This window comes from Aulostomus chinensis, chromosome 13 (assembly GCF_037954235.1).
Source record: "Aulostomus chinensis isolate RoL2024-O1b breed Wild chromosome 13, RoL_Achi_v1.0, whole genome shotgun sequence".
Taxonomy (NCBI): domain Eukaryota; kingdom Metazoa; phylum Chordata; class Actinopteri; order Syngnathiformes; family Aulostomidae; genus Aulostomus; species Aulostomus chinensis.
This window is the reverse complement of record NC_141332.1, coordinates 18,624,173-18,638,032: the sequence shown is the minus strand read 5'-3', so window position 1 is coordinate 18,638,032 and position 13,860 is coordinate 18,624,173. Positions and strand designations below refer to the sequence as shown.

At 42.3% G+C, this 13,860-nt stretch overlaps 1 protein-coding gene across 10 annotated transcripts in view; it reads right to left on the bottom strand.

The window, feature by feature from the left end:
• atp11c (ATPase phospholipid transporting 11C (ATP11C blood group)) overlaps positions 1–13,860 on the bottom strand; it is a 43,807-nt gene that overhangs the window by 15,659 nt on the left and 14,288 nt on the right. For all 10 annotated transcript variants that reach the window (XM_086221866.1, XM_086221863.1, XM_086221864.1 and 7 more), the window contains exons 2-11: positions 10,694–10,813; positions 9,189–9,278; positions 5,076–5,156; positions 3,915–4,022; positions 3,120–3,248; positions 2,728–2,816; positions 969–1,019; positions 484–548; positions 284–365; positions 46–196 (exon numbers count right to left, since the gene is read on the bottom strand). In XM_086221866.1, the coding sequence (XP_086077992.1) occupies positions 46–196; positions 284–365; positions 484–548; positions 969–1,019; positions 2,728–2,816; positions 3,120–3,248; positions 3,915–4,022; positions 5,076–5,156; positions 9,189–9,278; positions 10,694–10,813 (966 nt within the window). The remainder of the gene's footprint in view (positions 1–45; positions 197–283; positions 366–483; positions 549–968; positions 1,020–2,727; positions 2,817–3,119; positions 3,249–3,914; positions 4,023–5,075; positions 5,157–9,188; positions 9,279–10,693; positions 10,814–13,860) is intronic.

Below are 13,860 nucleotides of genomic sequence, written 5' to 3'. Positions count from 1 at the left end.
GTTTCAACCACAAAGACACAGGTGACTAAGTTGTCCCCCACTCACCAGGTTGGTGTCCTTCTCTCTCTGGGTCTTCTCATTGTACCAGGGCTCATCCTGCCCTGGCTTGCTTTGCCACACATACTTCAGTGTCGTGCACACCAAAGCCTTGCTCAGCAATATACAAAGGTATACCAAAAGGAAGGCATTGATAGACCTGGAAATGAAATAAATCAACATTATGAGTAAACGAAGTTCGGTCACACATTTAAAGCTTATTTAATCCTCTTTCCTCGGAACGTACTTCTCCACAGCAGAGCGTTTCTGAGACTTGCCCTGGTAATTGAGAGCCATTTTTGTCTCCATGCCAGTGTAAACTGCGACACCTTGAGAAAGAACAGGAGCAGAGGAGGGACACATCTTTAAAAAAAAATCCCTGACGACCTCACTCACACTTATGTTGTCGTATAGTTAATGTCATGAATTAAATATCATCCGACTCACCACAGATTATTTGAGTGTTCTTTAAAGTTGCTCCTTTCAGCAGAAGGTTCTCTGGGCCCAAAGACCTACACAGTCACATCAGTTCATCAGCACTTAAAGCACTACAGAAGCAGTGAAATGCACACACTCCTCAGCTCTTTAGAAAGTAACCTGGCAGCCAAGCTGGCATTTACTCTAAAATTAGCAGGGACAGTACCCAGCTCGACTGCGGTCTGGACTTTCACCAGGCTCAATGTTCTTGAGAAGGACACTGGCATTTGTTTATACTTCCATTACAAAGCAGTCAATGATAAATGCCTGTGGGAGCGCTTTAGAAAGTGGCTGACGCCAAGCCAGCCTGTTTTAATTTTACTGCTCCTCTGCAATGGAAGATCAATGAAATAATGATTTGTTAGTGATGCAAAGGGAAACAAATGAGTGTTTAAGCACCTGTATTTTAAATTAGCTCTCACTTAAAGAAGGAAAGGTTGTGCATGAGTACTCGCCTCACTGCAGGCTCCTGATTGTTTTTGTAGATGTGCATACGGCCGACAAACCTACAAGGAAACGGGAACACATATTAAGGATCTGAAATTATGTTAAAAATGAATATGTGATGTTTGCCTAACTTAGTCAATATTTGTGCACTGGAGTTACTTCCACTGATGCCACACATTTCAAAGACAACATTTCAAAGACTTTCTGTGACTTTTCAAGAACAAATAATATAATTTCCATGAACAGTCACAAATTTTAAGGACACCAAGTGAATTGTACTTTAGTAACAACTGTGTTATAATTGAAAAGAAACCATTTTTATTCTTGTTATTTTCATATTCACTTGACATGCCCTCAAATATATTCTTGCGTTCGTTTATAACAGAAGCAGCTTCATGCACTCTTAGAATCTCAAACTGACTTTAAAGAGTCAAGGAAAGCTGAACTGACTTGTAATACGTGATGTAACTTACCAACGTGCTAGAGTCTTTTCATATTAGTTATCATACCAGCATGGCTTTCCTTTGGAAGTAATTATAAAATGTTCACAACAACATTGCTGTGTACAAAACATGCACAAATTCTGAGAAAATGTTGAGTTCAAAAATGTCGTCTAAAAAATTAAATAAACCTCAAATATGGTACTACATCCAAGTAAGCAACTAGCATTTAACCATCACAGCTTGTATTTGAAGTTTGACATCAACACCATGGTCCACTCTGAGGTTTTATGTCTCTCAGCACCGTTTTCTGAATCAAAAAACCTGCTCTCATGTGTTACTTTGTGCCTCAGGCCACTTGACTTAACGATAGATGATATAGTTGGTGATGTTTCTGCCTTCTTGTCTAATTATGATGTTGAATGTCTTCTGCTTTGAGATAAAAATCACATGAAGAGGTTTGTGGGCCACATAAATACTGGTGGTTAGCCAGCAGGAGGCAGTCAACATGTCTCACTCTGACTAATAAACAATCAGGACTTCCTTTGCAGGTCTCGAACATCTTTGAAGCGTGGATACATTACAGTTCATTTAGACAAGAAGGCGGCACGATGAAAGAAGCGTTTCAAAATGGACCACAAGTCCAGTTGATGGCCTCACAGACAGTGTTCTTACTGCTCGCCCCAAGGGGGCGCTAAAGGCTCAGAGGTGGACGCACTCTGAAACCTGATTCCTACTATTCACATACTGTAGTCAGGTTTGTTTTAATCAAGTCTGTAATTCCTCTTATATGTAAGTATGCATTATATCTGCATTATTTGAACTCATAATTTGCTATTGAGAGATCCTACAATTGACTGACATTGCCAGGCCAAAAAAAAAAACATGAGCAAGCAGATTTGTCAGGTTCCCAAGCTACCTACAACTTGACTTATATCCAAACACTCTCATCTACATTTTTGGAGCCAATAAAGCTATCATCCGATTGCAAACAGGCTGATGAAAATCATAAAATAGGAAAGAAAAGAGAAAAAAAGCTGCAGCAGGCAGGTTTGGAGAGGCCATCCAAGCACTGAGGAGACAAGCAGGAGTTCATTTGAGGACGAAAGAAACTAAAGGAGATCAGACTGAGAGTGACAAAGGCAAATTAAAGGTGAGAACAATAAATGCCAATTTTTAAAAAGGTTAAAAATAAAAATCTGAAAAAAAAAATTCTTTAAACTTTTTGCTGGTAAGGCCAAAACAGCCGAGTTGCTGCCTCGTAACAAACCACAGGCAGCACATGCGTGCAGGGTTAATGTGTTGGGGACACATGAAGAGTGCCTACTTGTAAAGGTCAGGCTGTGGCTGTTCACACTCGATGGTGGCGTTGAGGGATTCCAGCTCCTTCTCTGTGTCTGGAACTGTGTAGTGCGTCTGGAGAAAGCAGAAAGAGGCAGAGTGTGAGTGCTGAGTGACTGAGGTCAACCTTCCCCTTCCCTTCATACACGGACACAGCAGGAAACTAGCCAGATAAATGAATGTCCCGATAGTGTGAATCATACTTGAGCACAAAAAAAGCACAAGGAACAGGGAGAAACTAAGACTTTTCTTCAAAGCATGGGAAATGAACACAGGCTCCACTGTCCAGCCATTTCAGAACAAAAAAATAGTTAATATGTAAAGAGCTGATATACAGATTTCATAAAAAAAAACATTTTTCAAGAGGGTTCACGTTACCTTGTGGTTGGACTCTCCATCCAGGCTTGCTGTGGTAACAAAACACGTGTCGTCGTCTCGGCTTGATTTGAGCAGAATTAAATCACAGGGAAAGGTCTCATCTTCCTCCACCTCTACAACATCTCCCACCTGCACAAAGAAAATAAGGAAAACAAACAAGTATAGGCAGGTAGTAAATCAGCTGGATTCAGATTCAGAGGTGCTTTGAGTACTGTCACCACTAGCATGTTAGAAAACAAGCTACCTACATATGTACAGTATAAACAGAGCTATGCGCAACGCAGGAGTCTTCTATCTGACCGCTTGCCAGATGTAATTTCAATATTCCCTCACCGTTTAGCACCTGCTTAGTCTGCTGAGTAAGAAAAGATGGCTGTTTACGCTACAGCTCCAGGAGGGGAGCTCACAGTTATCTTACGTGGACCCCCTCGCCCCCGAAGAAACAAGGGATGATGTTTCGGTTTTGACAGCTGCGTGTTCAGCAGCACCGGGAACCCAGAGATGTTCGGTTCAAACATTGCCTGATAAATGCATAACATTTTCAACACAAAGAAATTCATCTAAAAGTACGATATGACCCATAGCAAACAAATGCACGCAGTTTCCTGGATACATTAATTAAGATCACACCGATGTTTGAACGTCTAATCAGTTCAGCAGCTGGAGCATGTTGTCCCCTGTGCATATGTCCTTAATACAGTCATGCCAAGCTGCCAGCGGCTTCTCTCACGCAATGTCTCAATGGAACTATTTATTCCACTGAAGCTTAGCAAAGATGCGGTTGCTGAAATGTACCTTGATCTTTTCACTCTCCTTCCGTACCCTCCGGCCGTCCTCTAGCACTGTCACTGGGTACTTATTCACCTCATTGTCAGCCTTGTGTCGCAGCCAGTCCTCATAGCCCTACAGCAACATATCAAAATCAGAATCACATTCTTTGTATAGCATGAGCTAATAAAAGCTCTTGGCATCAGCATCAGTGGTAAGTACACCCTGACATGGGGAACTTTAAGTATCACAAAGGAATTAAGGCATACATAAAGAAAGCCCTGTACATGCAGTTTAATAACCACTTTTAGGATCTCATCATTATGCATAAGGTGAGTAAGTGTGCTTGCAGCAGCAGAATGGGATCATGATTGTCCAGCAATGAGTTGGAACAATATTCCATTGAAATAATACCTGGGGCTAAAAGAGAGCAAGCCACTGAGCCCAGCGTGGACTTCATAAGCTCTTTAGGAGAGTGATGGAGATAGGAGAGGTGGTGCAGAGATGCAGCAGGTGGAAAGCCAAGTGTGAGCCAAGGCAGGGCTCCAGCCAGGAAGCGGGGAATTACAGGCAGAGGTGAAAGAAGGGGAGAGAATGTCTACTTGAGTGATGCAGAGAAATGATGGCAGGTGGATGAAGGGGGTGGGGGTGGAGGAAGAAGGCATTACACAGATGGTCATCTGAACTATGCAGTTCGCTTCAAACTGGCAAATAGTCACACAGACTGCCATGGAGTCCCACTTCAAACCCTGGCTGAAGGCAGTCCAGGACTATCAGCGGGTCTCACATATTTAGGGAAGGAAGTCCCCCTCCGATGGTGCATTTCAAAGCTCCCCCAGCAGTGGGCTCACTAAAAAGCCATTCCTAAAACAATACATCTAAAGCTGGGATGGAGTCAAAGACGCTCCCCTTGATAATTTGTATCTCTGTAATAGACTTGCTCTCGATCCCGAAAAGCCCATTTTCTCTTTGTTCCGATCACAATTCACCAGCGGAAAATGTCAATACATAATCCACGAGAGCATTAGTCACGTATTATATAGGAAATTCACAGCAAGGGGTCGATGAGGACAAGAGGACTCAGAGTGGGTGGATATAATTTGATGAGAGAGGCAGTATGAGAACATGATGACATGACAATTTAAATCATAATATGTTAATGACACAGTCTCATTAGGCAGTGTTTACCTGCTTGATAGCGGTTACTGTAATCACAAAAAATAAGGGTAGGCCACTGGTGACTGGGCTGGTGGGGGTGTCCACTATCACCTATTGAAAGGGAGAAAAAAAATCCCATATTAACCCTCATCAATGAACAAACCAAAACTGAACATAACACTCAGTTCATAATGTCTGTGTGTGTTTGTGTGTGTGTGTGTGGTTGCTGGAGTGGGAGGAAGAATGAGTGGTGATGTTTTGGAGGTGTGGCTAGCCCTCTAAGTGCAGGGTGTAGTCTGTGTTCCAGTAAAGGATCTCAACTCTTCCCCAGAATTGTTTATCAGGAACAAGCCGAGGAGAGACACTTTGGAGGGGATGAAAGGAGTTTCTAGAACACAGAGGATTTTAATTAAGTGGGCCGGGAACAAGAAGCTTAAAAAGACAGGGACGCCAACACTGATGTGTCCCTGCCGAGACATGGGAGAGGGCCAACACAAAGCTTTGTTGGACGAACGTTCCCCTTTTTGAGCTTGGTGTGTGTTTAATCAAACAAATATGTGAGCAGTAACAGGTAATCCCAGAGCACCTGACCAGAGATTGCAGCTAAAACCCCCAAACACAAATAGCCTCGTGACTGTGTTTCCCTTTTAACCATCACAAGGTTTAATCTGGTATTGCTAAACCTGCACCCCCCCCCCCCCCAGAGGTAGGTGCATTACAGCAGGTACTGACACAACACATCCAGCTAATTGGTATTCAAACCGGGGGCATCACAAGCTGTCAGATTGATATCAGCACAAGTAAGAGCAAGAGTTTTGAAGCAGTCTCTGGTGTTTTCCTCAACTGTGCTCCGACTACCAATGAAATGCAGTTCCTGATCTCTCAGTAATCACAGTCAAATACACACAACAGCAGAGTTACCTGCCTACTCAAGCTTTAATGAGATCACAATTAACTGGAGGATAAATCAATTTCACAGCAGAGACTAGCGCACGTTGACCATTTGAAGAAGTGCAGATTCAGAGGAGAGTCTGCATTATATTTGTGGTAGTTGGCGATTCCGGTGAGACAGAAGAGAAAGTAATAGTTGTGCTGTGGTAGCCTCAGGTGGAGGAAGCCTGAGGTGGGACTACTTGCTGCTTTAAATGAGTGTGTCCATGAGGATGGTATATGGGCCTTTCTATTGAAAACTAATTACAACAGGCAAACCCATTGATGTAGCAAGTAGATTATTGACTTCCTCGTGAGCTCTCAATGTTTTAGGTCCTCAAAGAACACTGCTCTAATGAAGTAGTTTATTTCTTGCTGTACTACATTTACAGCTTAGTCAAATGTCCTGAATGGAAACTGGCTGATTAGAGGAAGCTAAATAGCAACTGCAGGAAGGACTGAGGAAAACACTTCCCTCTGATGCACCAGCCAGATGGTCAAACGTGAAAAAGAGTGAAAGCACAGAGAAGGTGCTAAAAAGCCAGCTTTCAGCCTACATATTGTATGAATTATCATTATCCATGGGCAGTTTGATGGCAAAAAAGGAGGGGGTGGCTATAAAAAGAGACAAACTGTCTTTTTTTTTTCCAATGTCCCTTCCTCTATAGTGACCCTAAAAACATTTTCTTTCATCTTTGTAATACATTTATTCAAAATCTGACTTGGCAGGATTGCAAATGCCCTAAAAAAAATAAAACATAAATAAAGTACAACCTCCACAAAACATCAAGCTACTGTTCATCTGCCAAAAAACACATCGCTGTCCTAGAACGTGTCATTATCCGTCCACACAGATTCATAAAAATTGGCACCAATCTTTCAGGGGGGCCAAATACATTTCCTCTGCACCAAATGCAAAAACAAAAAAAAATCAGCAACGAGAATGAACTGTGTGCTGCTGCTGCTGCTGCTGCTGCTGCTGCTGCTGATGTGCAGGTTTGATAATGGAGCAGCAGAGCAGGGCAGCACAAAGCCCCTTCATCTGAACCAGGAAGTGTGTCAGGGAGCGTGACAAAAAAACAGGTCCCGAGGTCTCAGGGCAGCGCTGTGGACCCTTGCATACTCCCACTCCTTTACCCTCTTCCTCTCTTTCTCTCCCTGCTATTCTCTCATCACCTTCTTTCTCTGTCCCATCCCTCTGTCTCTCTCACACACACACTCACATGCACACACTATACACACACACACACACACACACACACACACACAAACCTCTATTCCCATTCGATCAAATTCAAGCAAAGACATGCAAGGCTATTTTTAGGAGAGAGGTGTTTTTTTTATCAGCCTGTGTCTATTTGTGGCACTCAGAAGCACAGAGGGCTTCCTGGCTGCTGACGTTAGCAGTGCAGCGCTGCAGAGAGATGGGATGAGAGAGAGAGAGACAGAGAGAGAATAAAAGGGAGGAAGAGACACCGAGAAAATGACACCAAATGACAAAGGCAAAGAAAAAAGCAAATTCTGGAGGCTTCATGACATCTGGTTGATGGTTATGCATTTGCATGAAGCCTCTCAGGGGAAGTGAAAAGGTTTATTTCCATCTGCGAGTGCAAAATGAGTGCACACAGAGTCTGTGTACCTGTTCCTCTCTCATCCCCTCTCTCTGATATAATAGCAGGCTGCATGGGAAAACTGAGGGTTAGGATAAGGATCCCCTCAAGAGAGGCTGGATTAGTGGAGAAATGCCAACCATGCTGCAGCTTGGGTAAACACCGTCAGCAAACCCAGGACACCCACTAAGTCATACATCACACTCTAGCACATACACGCACGCACGCACACACACACACACACACACACACACACAAAAATGTATTCACCCACAAACAAAAACTACTCTGCACGTATTATACACTACGAAAAATCCTTGTGCACTCACTCGCAGCAATAGGCAATTTGTATGAGTGATGCAGACATGCTTGATGGTTTACTCCCACATAAGTGTACTGCACAAGTTAATGCTAATTTCACACATAAACTCACAACTGCTCAAAATCTAGCATTTCTATCCATTAGCTGACTCGAATGAGACAAAGTGGAAAATACAAGCTGGAATGTCAACTATAAATGGTTCAAGGGGGAAACGGAGGCCTGAGGAAAAGTAAACACTGTTACTGACTTGAGAATGAGTGCTGGGCTTCAGGAGGCAGTTGCTCTGTGACCTCATACAGTCAGTATGTGACAAGAGAAAGGAAGAACATCTCTGGAGAACACCAAGACCAACACTTGTTTACACTCCCAGGCTGTTTGCAGTTATATTTTGGTTACAGCTGAAGGGAGAAAGGTTCTCCATGGTGAATCAGAAAAAAGGCCAGAGAGAGAACGAGATGATGGAAGAGCAAGAACAGATGTTTGCTGTAAATGCTCGTCTTTCTAATGGGCTCATAAAGTGGGAGAGGGGAGGAGAGCAAAGACAATTCCAATGAAATTGAAAGGAAGTTTAAACAACTACGTAGACCGGAGTGAGTTCTGGTCCACTGATGATTTCCAGTGGGTGCATGAATTGAGAAAAGCAAAAGTGAATTCCTTCATTCACATTATAAACAGTGCCAGAGGGAACAGTAGAAAAACTTAGGACAATGTCAAGTGAATGATTCTATCAAAGTGCAAATGCAGGGAAATTTACCTCAAGACAAAGATAAAATTATTTCCGTACTCAGTAATCATTTTATTGAATCAGTTCAAGACTTTGTGTGAGATTTCAGCAACAGAAATAAGGTCACTATATAGCTGAATTATAATCTCCCTGTTGTTAACATCTCTGGAGTGTGTGAGTGATCTATAATCAAAACCTTGAACCTTTTTAAAAGCTCCAAGGCCAAATATATGTGTGACTGCAATCCTGCATTAGCAAAGAAGTCATGTTCCACTAGAGACACTTCGTCATAGCATGTTTTATATTATCAGCACACAGAGGTCTCCAAGATGCAGGTAACAGAGAGAACTTGATCATCAGCATATCCTGTTTCAAGCTGCGCTCTGTTTTAGCGAGTGGGAACGAAGCTTCGGTTTAAACAAACCTTGTTGTTGAGGAAAAAAATCAGTTCAGACGTGCAGAAATAGACCCCGACTCTTCAGCAGCTTATTTTCAAACAGCAGACACGTCATGCAGGTCATTTAAAAATAATAAAGCCAGACACAGCTTGTCCTCACCTGCACCAGGAAGATGATAAGGAAGTAGAAATTTGCAATTCTTCTGAACTGTTCAAACAGATTCTTTGGTAGAAAGTTCCACAACGTATACTGCAGAGAGGAAAAAAGGAGAAGAAACACACAGGTATGTCAAAGAGATGTTAAGGCTATATAGCATGTGAAGGGCTCTTTGATGATGCTCTTGTCATTTCACCGTATAAGTATGATCTTTGCAACCTAACTTAGGAGGTCAGAGAAAGGATTGACAGGTTGAGAGAGATTAGAGGCATTCCATATTCACAGGCTCTTTCTTGTGTATGAGTATTCTGTCTGAGTAGGAAGAGGAAGAGGAAAGGCAACTTCAATAGCTTGGGAGTCTCTGTTCTTTGTACTGCCTATTGAGAGAAGCCATGGGGGACCGCGGGTTTTGCACTGTTTCAGATTGGAGATTTATCTCCTTAATTCAGGTACCCTTGAATGGAGAGCCCATGAACTTGTCAAGTTGGCGACTGTTTCTGTGTCTTTTGTTAGTTTTGAAGTGGCGGTGACTGATACCATCAGGGCTGAGGCAACACCTTTATCTGCCTAAATCCTTTAGGAACAGCTCAACAACACCCTGCTAGTAACTTTGTGCCAAATAACAAATACCAGGGTGGAAAACACAAATGCATAAGAATGCATGCATACACGCTCACAACACAAACAGCAATAAGGCCCTGTTTGTGAAGGGGAATGTCTGCATGGGGAGGGTGGTGAAGTGCAGCTGCAGCAGAAAGGTCCATCTCATTTTGCCAGAGAGAAAAGAGAGTGAAAGTAATGAGAAAAAAAAAAGGGGGGGGGGGTGCAACAGAAATGAGTGTAAGAGAGGAGAGGTGGAGAACGGTCATTGCAGAGTGCAAAAGCAACAGAATGATGGAGAACAGAATCATGGCAGAGCATAAAAACTACAGCGAGTGTAATTAAAGACTGTTTACCCTGACATACAGGCAGGAGGCAATTGATTAGTCCATCCTCACTGGGACCCTCAGCACCACTATAAATCTCACCGCCATGCCGTCTTCCTCCCTCCGCCTCTCTCTTTCCATCACTTTCCCTACTCATATCCTTAAGCAAGCCAGCCATTCCTGGCCTGAGCCTGCAGCTGATAAAGGGCTGAGGGTCAAGATGTAGCTGGGGGATGGGGGTGGTCTGTAAGGGTCTAAGAGGGAAAAAGTGAATTGGCCACCCTGCCGTTACATTAATAGCAGCCATGTATTTTAGTGCCACAGCCAGGGCTCTCGTGACAGACAAATAATCGCCCCCCACAAGGGAGAAAAAAAAGGAGGAGAGGAAATAAAGACAGGAAGACCTTGGAATGATCATGACGGTGCAAGAGCTCATTCTGCATTCCAGGTGAGAAGAGAAGTGCCTGAAGGCAGGTGAAACAGAATATGCAGAGGAGCTGAGACACAACCAGAGGTGTATGAATTCAGTTTGGTATACTGGAGTGTGAAGTGGTGCCATATGCATGTGAGTCTGCTGCTTACCTTGGAGGACACAATCCTGTTATCACAAAACTTGGGTGGGATGAAAGCCTCAGTGGCAGAACAGTGCCGATGACCAACATAGATAGTTCTACTGTCTACTCTTCTCTCATCACCTCCAAGCTAGAAGAGGGAGCAGGGGAGAGGGGATGGAGATGGGAAGAGATAAAGATAAAATGGATAAGAAAATGCAGAACACACATTATTAGTAAGTCTAAACATGGAACCATTCAAATGAAATCAAGCACAAAATAAAAGCTACATCATACAATAAACAAGAATCTTGACACAGTTTGAGTCCCCACTAGAGTGCTGTGCAATTTGGATTTGCTTGATTATCAAGAAAAATGCATACAAATTACTGATATTTTTTTCAAATGTGCAGAACTGTTCAAAATAATAACTGTGGCTTTTCTTCCAGTTATATAATCGCACGGGCTGCGATTTGGTAAATCGTGCAGCACTACCCCACCCCCACCCCATTTTAGGATGAATCACAGAGCAGGGAAGAGAAAGCAGTGCTCTCAATAACAAAAGTGTTAATGACTCCAAAAGGAACCGCAAGAACACAGACATACTCCTGATTACATTGTCACAGAGGAAGTCCGTCATCAGTGAGGACATTACAAAATTAACTTGAAATTAGATGTTTGCTGTTGGCTTTTTTTTTCTCTTTTTTTTTTTCAATCCACACAACTTCTATCAGTGAGGCACCAAGGAAGAGAAAAAAAAAAACCCCAAAGAACATGTCTATTGATGAAACTCCAAATTGACAGAAGACTCATGTATTACGGTTTTTAATTGGTTTACTTTAATTTGAAAAACATAATAGATCAAGTGTCCTCTACATATAAAACGTATGATGGAATGCACTACAGCAAGAAAGCTCTAGAACCACGAAGGAGGCTTTGCTGCTTGGGCTGACAGTGAGCTGCGGCAATGTGTTGGATTTCACAGTACAGCTCATTCTTTTCACCCTCTACATCTTACTAAAAAAAAAGTCAGGATAGATGATGGGAAATTAAATTGTCAGCAATATTTTTCACCATCTATCCTGTGTTGTTTTTTTACATCATTTACCAGGCAGCATTCCTTATCGAAACACATCCCAATCTTGATTCCGACCACCTATGATGTTACTGCGTTACCAGAGTGACCCGATGCTTTCAAACAAACACGCTCAACTCCTCCATCGGCTGTATCAATAAATTAAGCATATGTTACTTCATGTAATAAAGTATGCAGAAAGGCCGGGGGGGGGTGCTTATCTTAATTGAAAAGACATAAATGGAGCCTCTTTAGTAAATGGAACATAAAAACACAGTATTTTCTGCAAATATATAGTATGCTCTTCATATATAATACAGTATCACATATACTATATGGACACCCATATTGCACGCACAGCTCTTTTTAACATGTGCTCACAGATTTTCAATTATGTTGAAGTCAGGAGATTTAGGGCCGTTCCAAAACTTCAGCTTGCATCTTTTTAGGTGGTCTGCGTTTGATGCGTGTTGGGGATCGTTATCCTGTAGAAGAAGCCGTTCCCTTTCAGCTTTAGTTTTTTTCACAGATGGTTAATGCTCATTGTCAGAATTTGCTGGTACTTAGAAGAATCCATTCCGTTCTTGCGACTGGTTGCAGTACAATCCCAAACCATGACATCTAATGTGATGAGGATGCGCACTTCGACTGGTCCATGAAGGTCACCTCTGTCGAAGCATCGTTGCACGGTGGAACAATGCACCATGGCCCCTGAGTCTGCCACATATTCCTGCAGGTTTCTGAAGTCAAATGGGGGTTTTGCCTTTCTGAAAAACTTAGTAGCACTTCCCTCCCAAGAGTTTTCTTGGTCTTCTAAATCTCTTCTTGACCTCCACCATTCCCCTAAATTACCACCTTTTAATTACATTTCACACTGTACGAAACTGAGGGCATAAAATGCTTTGCTGTCTTCTTTCAGCCTTCCACTGCAATGTGGGCATCAATAAATTTCATTTACACAGCCGCTATGAGCCTGCAGTTGCTGAGTATTTGCATGAAGTTTGTAGAGTCACTGTATTTATTAATCTTTGAAATCCGCACCAGCCGGCATTTTCCAATGACAATTGTTGACATAGTGGCTTAGAACTCAATAACAGGAAGAAAAAAAAACCTCCTACCAAACAAATGTGTCAAAACGTAGTTGTGTCAACTCAGTGAAGGAGAGAACGAACAAATAATTGTATCCACGGCAATGCCAGAGAAAAATGCTGAGCTTGTACTGTGGAGAAATTGTTGCATTCTGCTGTGTGGCACAAGTGTAACATCCAGTAGACCATTAAAAAAACTATTGCTGTGCCCAAGTATAGTCACTGGCATCCATCATCTGCTGTGGAATTCATCAATGGTGGTTCATTGGTCAGTTGCTCAACCTTTTTATCGGTCGTCCATCATTACTTCTGTCAGTTTTCAAACCACACCTGACCTCCTCATAATTCTGAGTGAGATGTTTATCCTCTGCTGCTGGATCCAAGAACAGAATCAGGCCAATTAAACTGCAGCTGGATCCTCAGATCACACGCAACTGCTGTGGATTCAGAGGAAGTCCTAGTTTTTATTAAGGTTTTTCACTCGCAAATCTATTCTCCTCTCTCTCTGTCCCTCTCTCTCTATGTCCCTCTCTCTCTCTCTGTCTCTCTCTCACACACACACGTCAAAAAAAAAAATCCTCCCTAAAGTGTGTGACACAGGAAAAGCCTGAGCACACAATATTTAAATATTTAAACAAGTATGTCTGTTAGTGCACAAGTTGAAGCTTTTGGTTATGCTAACTAATCTTCTTTCTCCACTATTCTTGCATCAAGATTTAAATTACATTGAGGAAATGGGGCACTGGCAGAATCTCCTTCCCACGGTGAGGCATTTTTCAGCTATTTTTATCAGCAGAGTTGTGCATGCTGTGTACACACACGGCCTTAGAGTATTATGTTTGTTTTTTTTCTATTATATTACAATGTACTACAGTAGTGAGGTTCTGATGCATTGTTATATTTGGAGCACTCTCCAAATGTCTGCCTATTTATTGTTATTTTTTAACTTTTCATGTTTCATAAGCACAAAATTCCTCAGGAATACAAGAAAGTTACCCAGTTGTGTCACTGATACCTGTGGAAAATAGATGGATA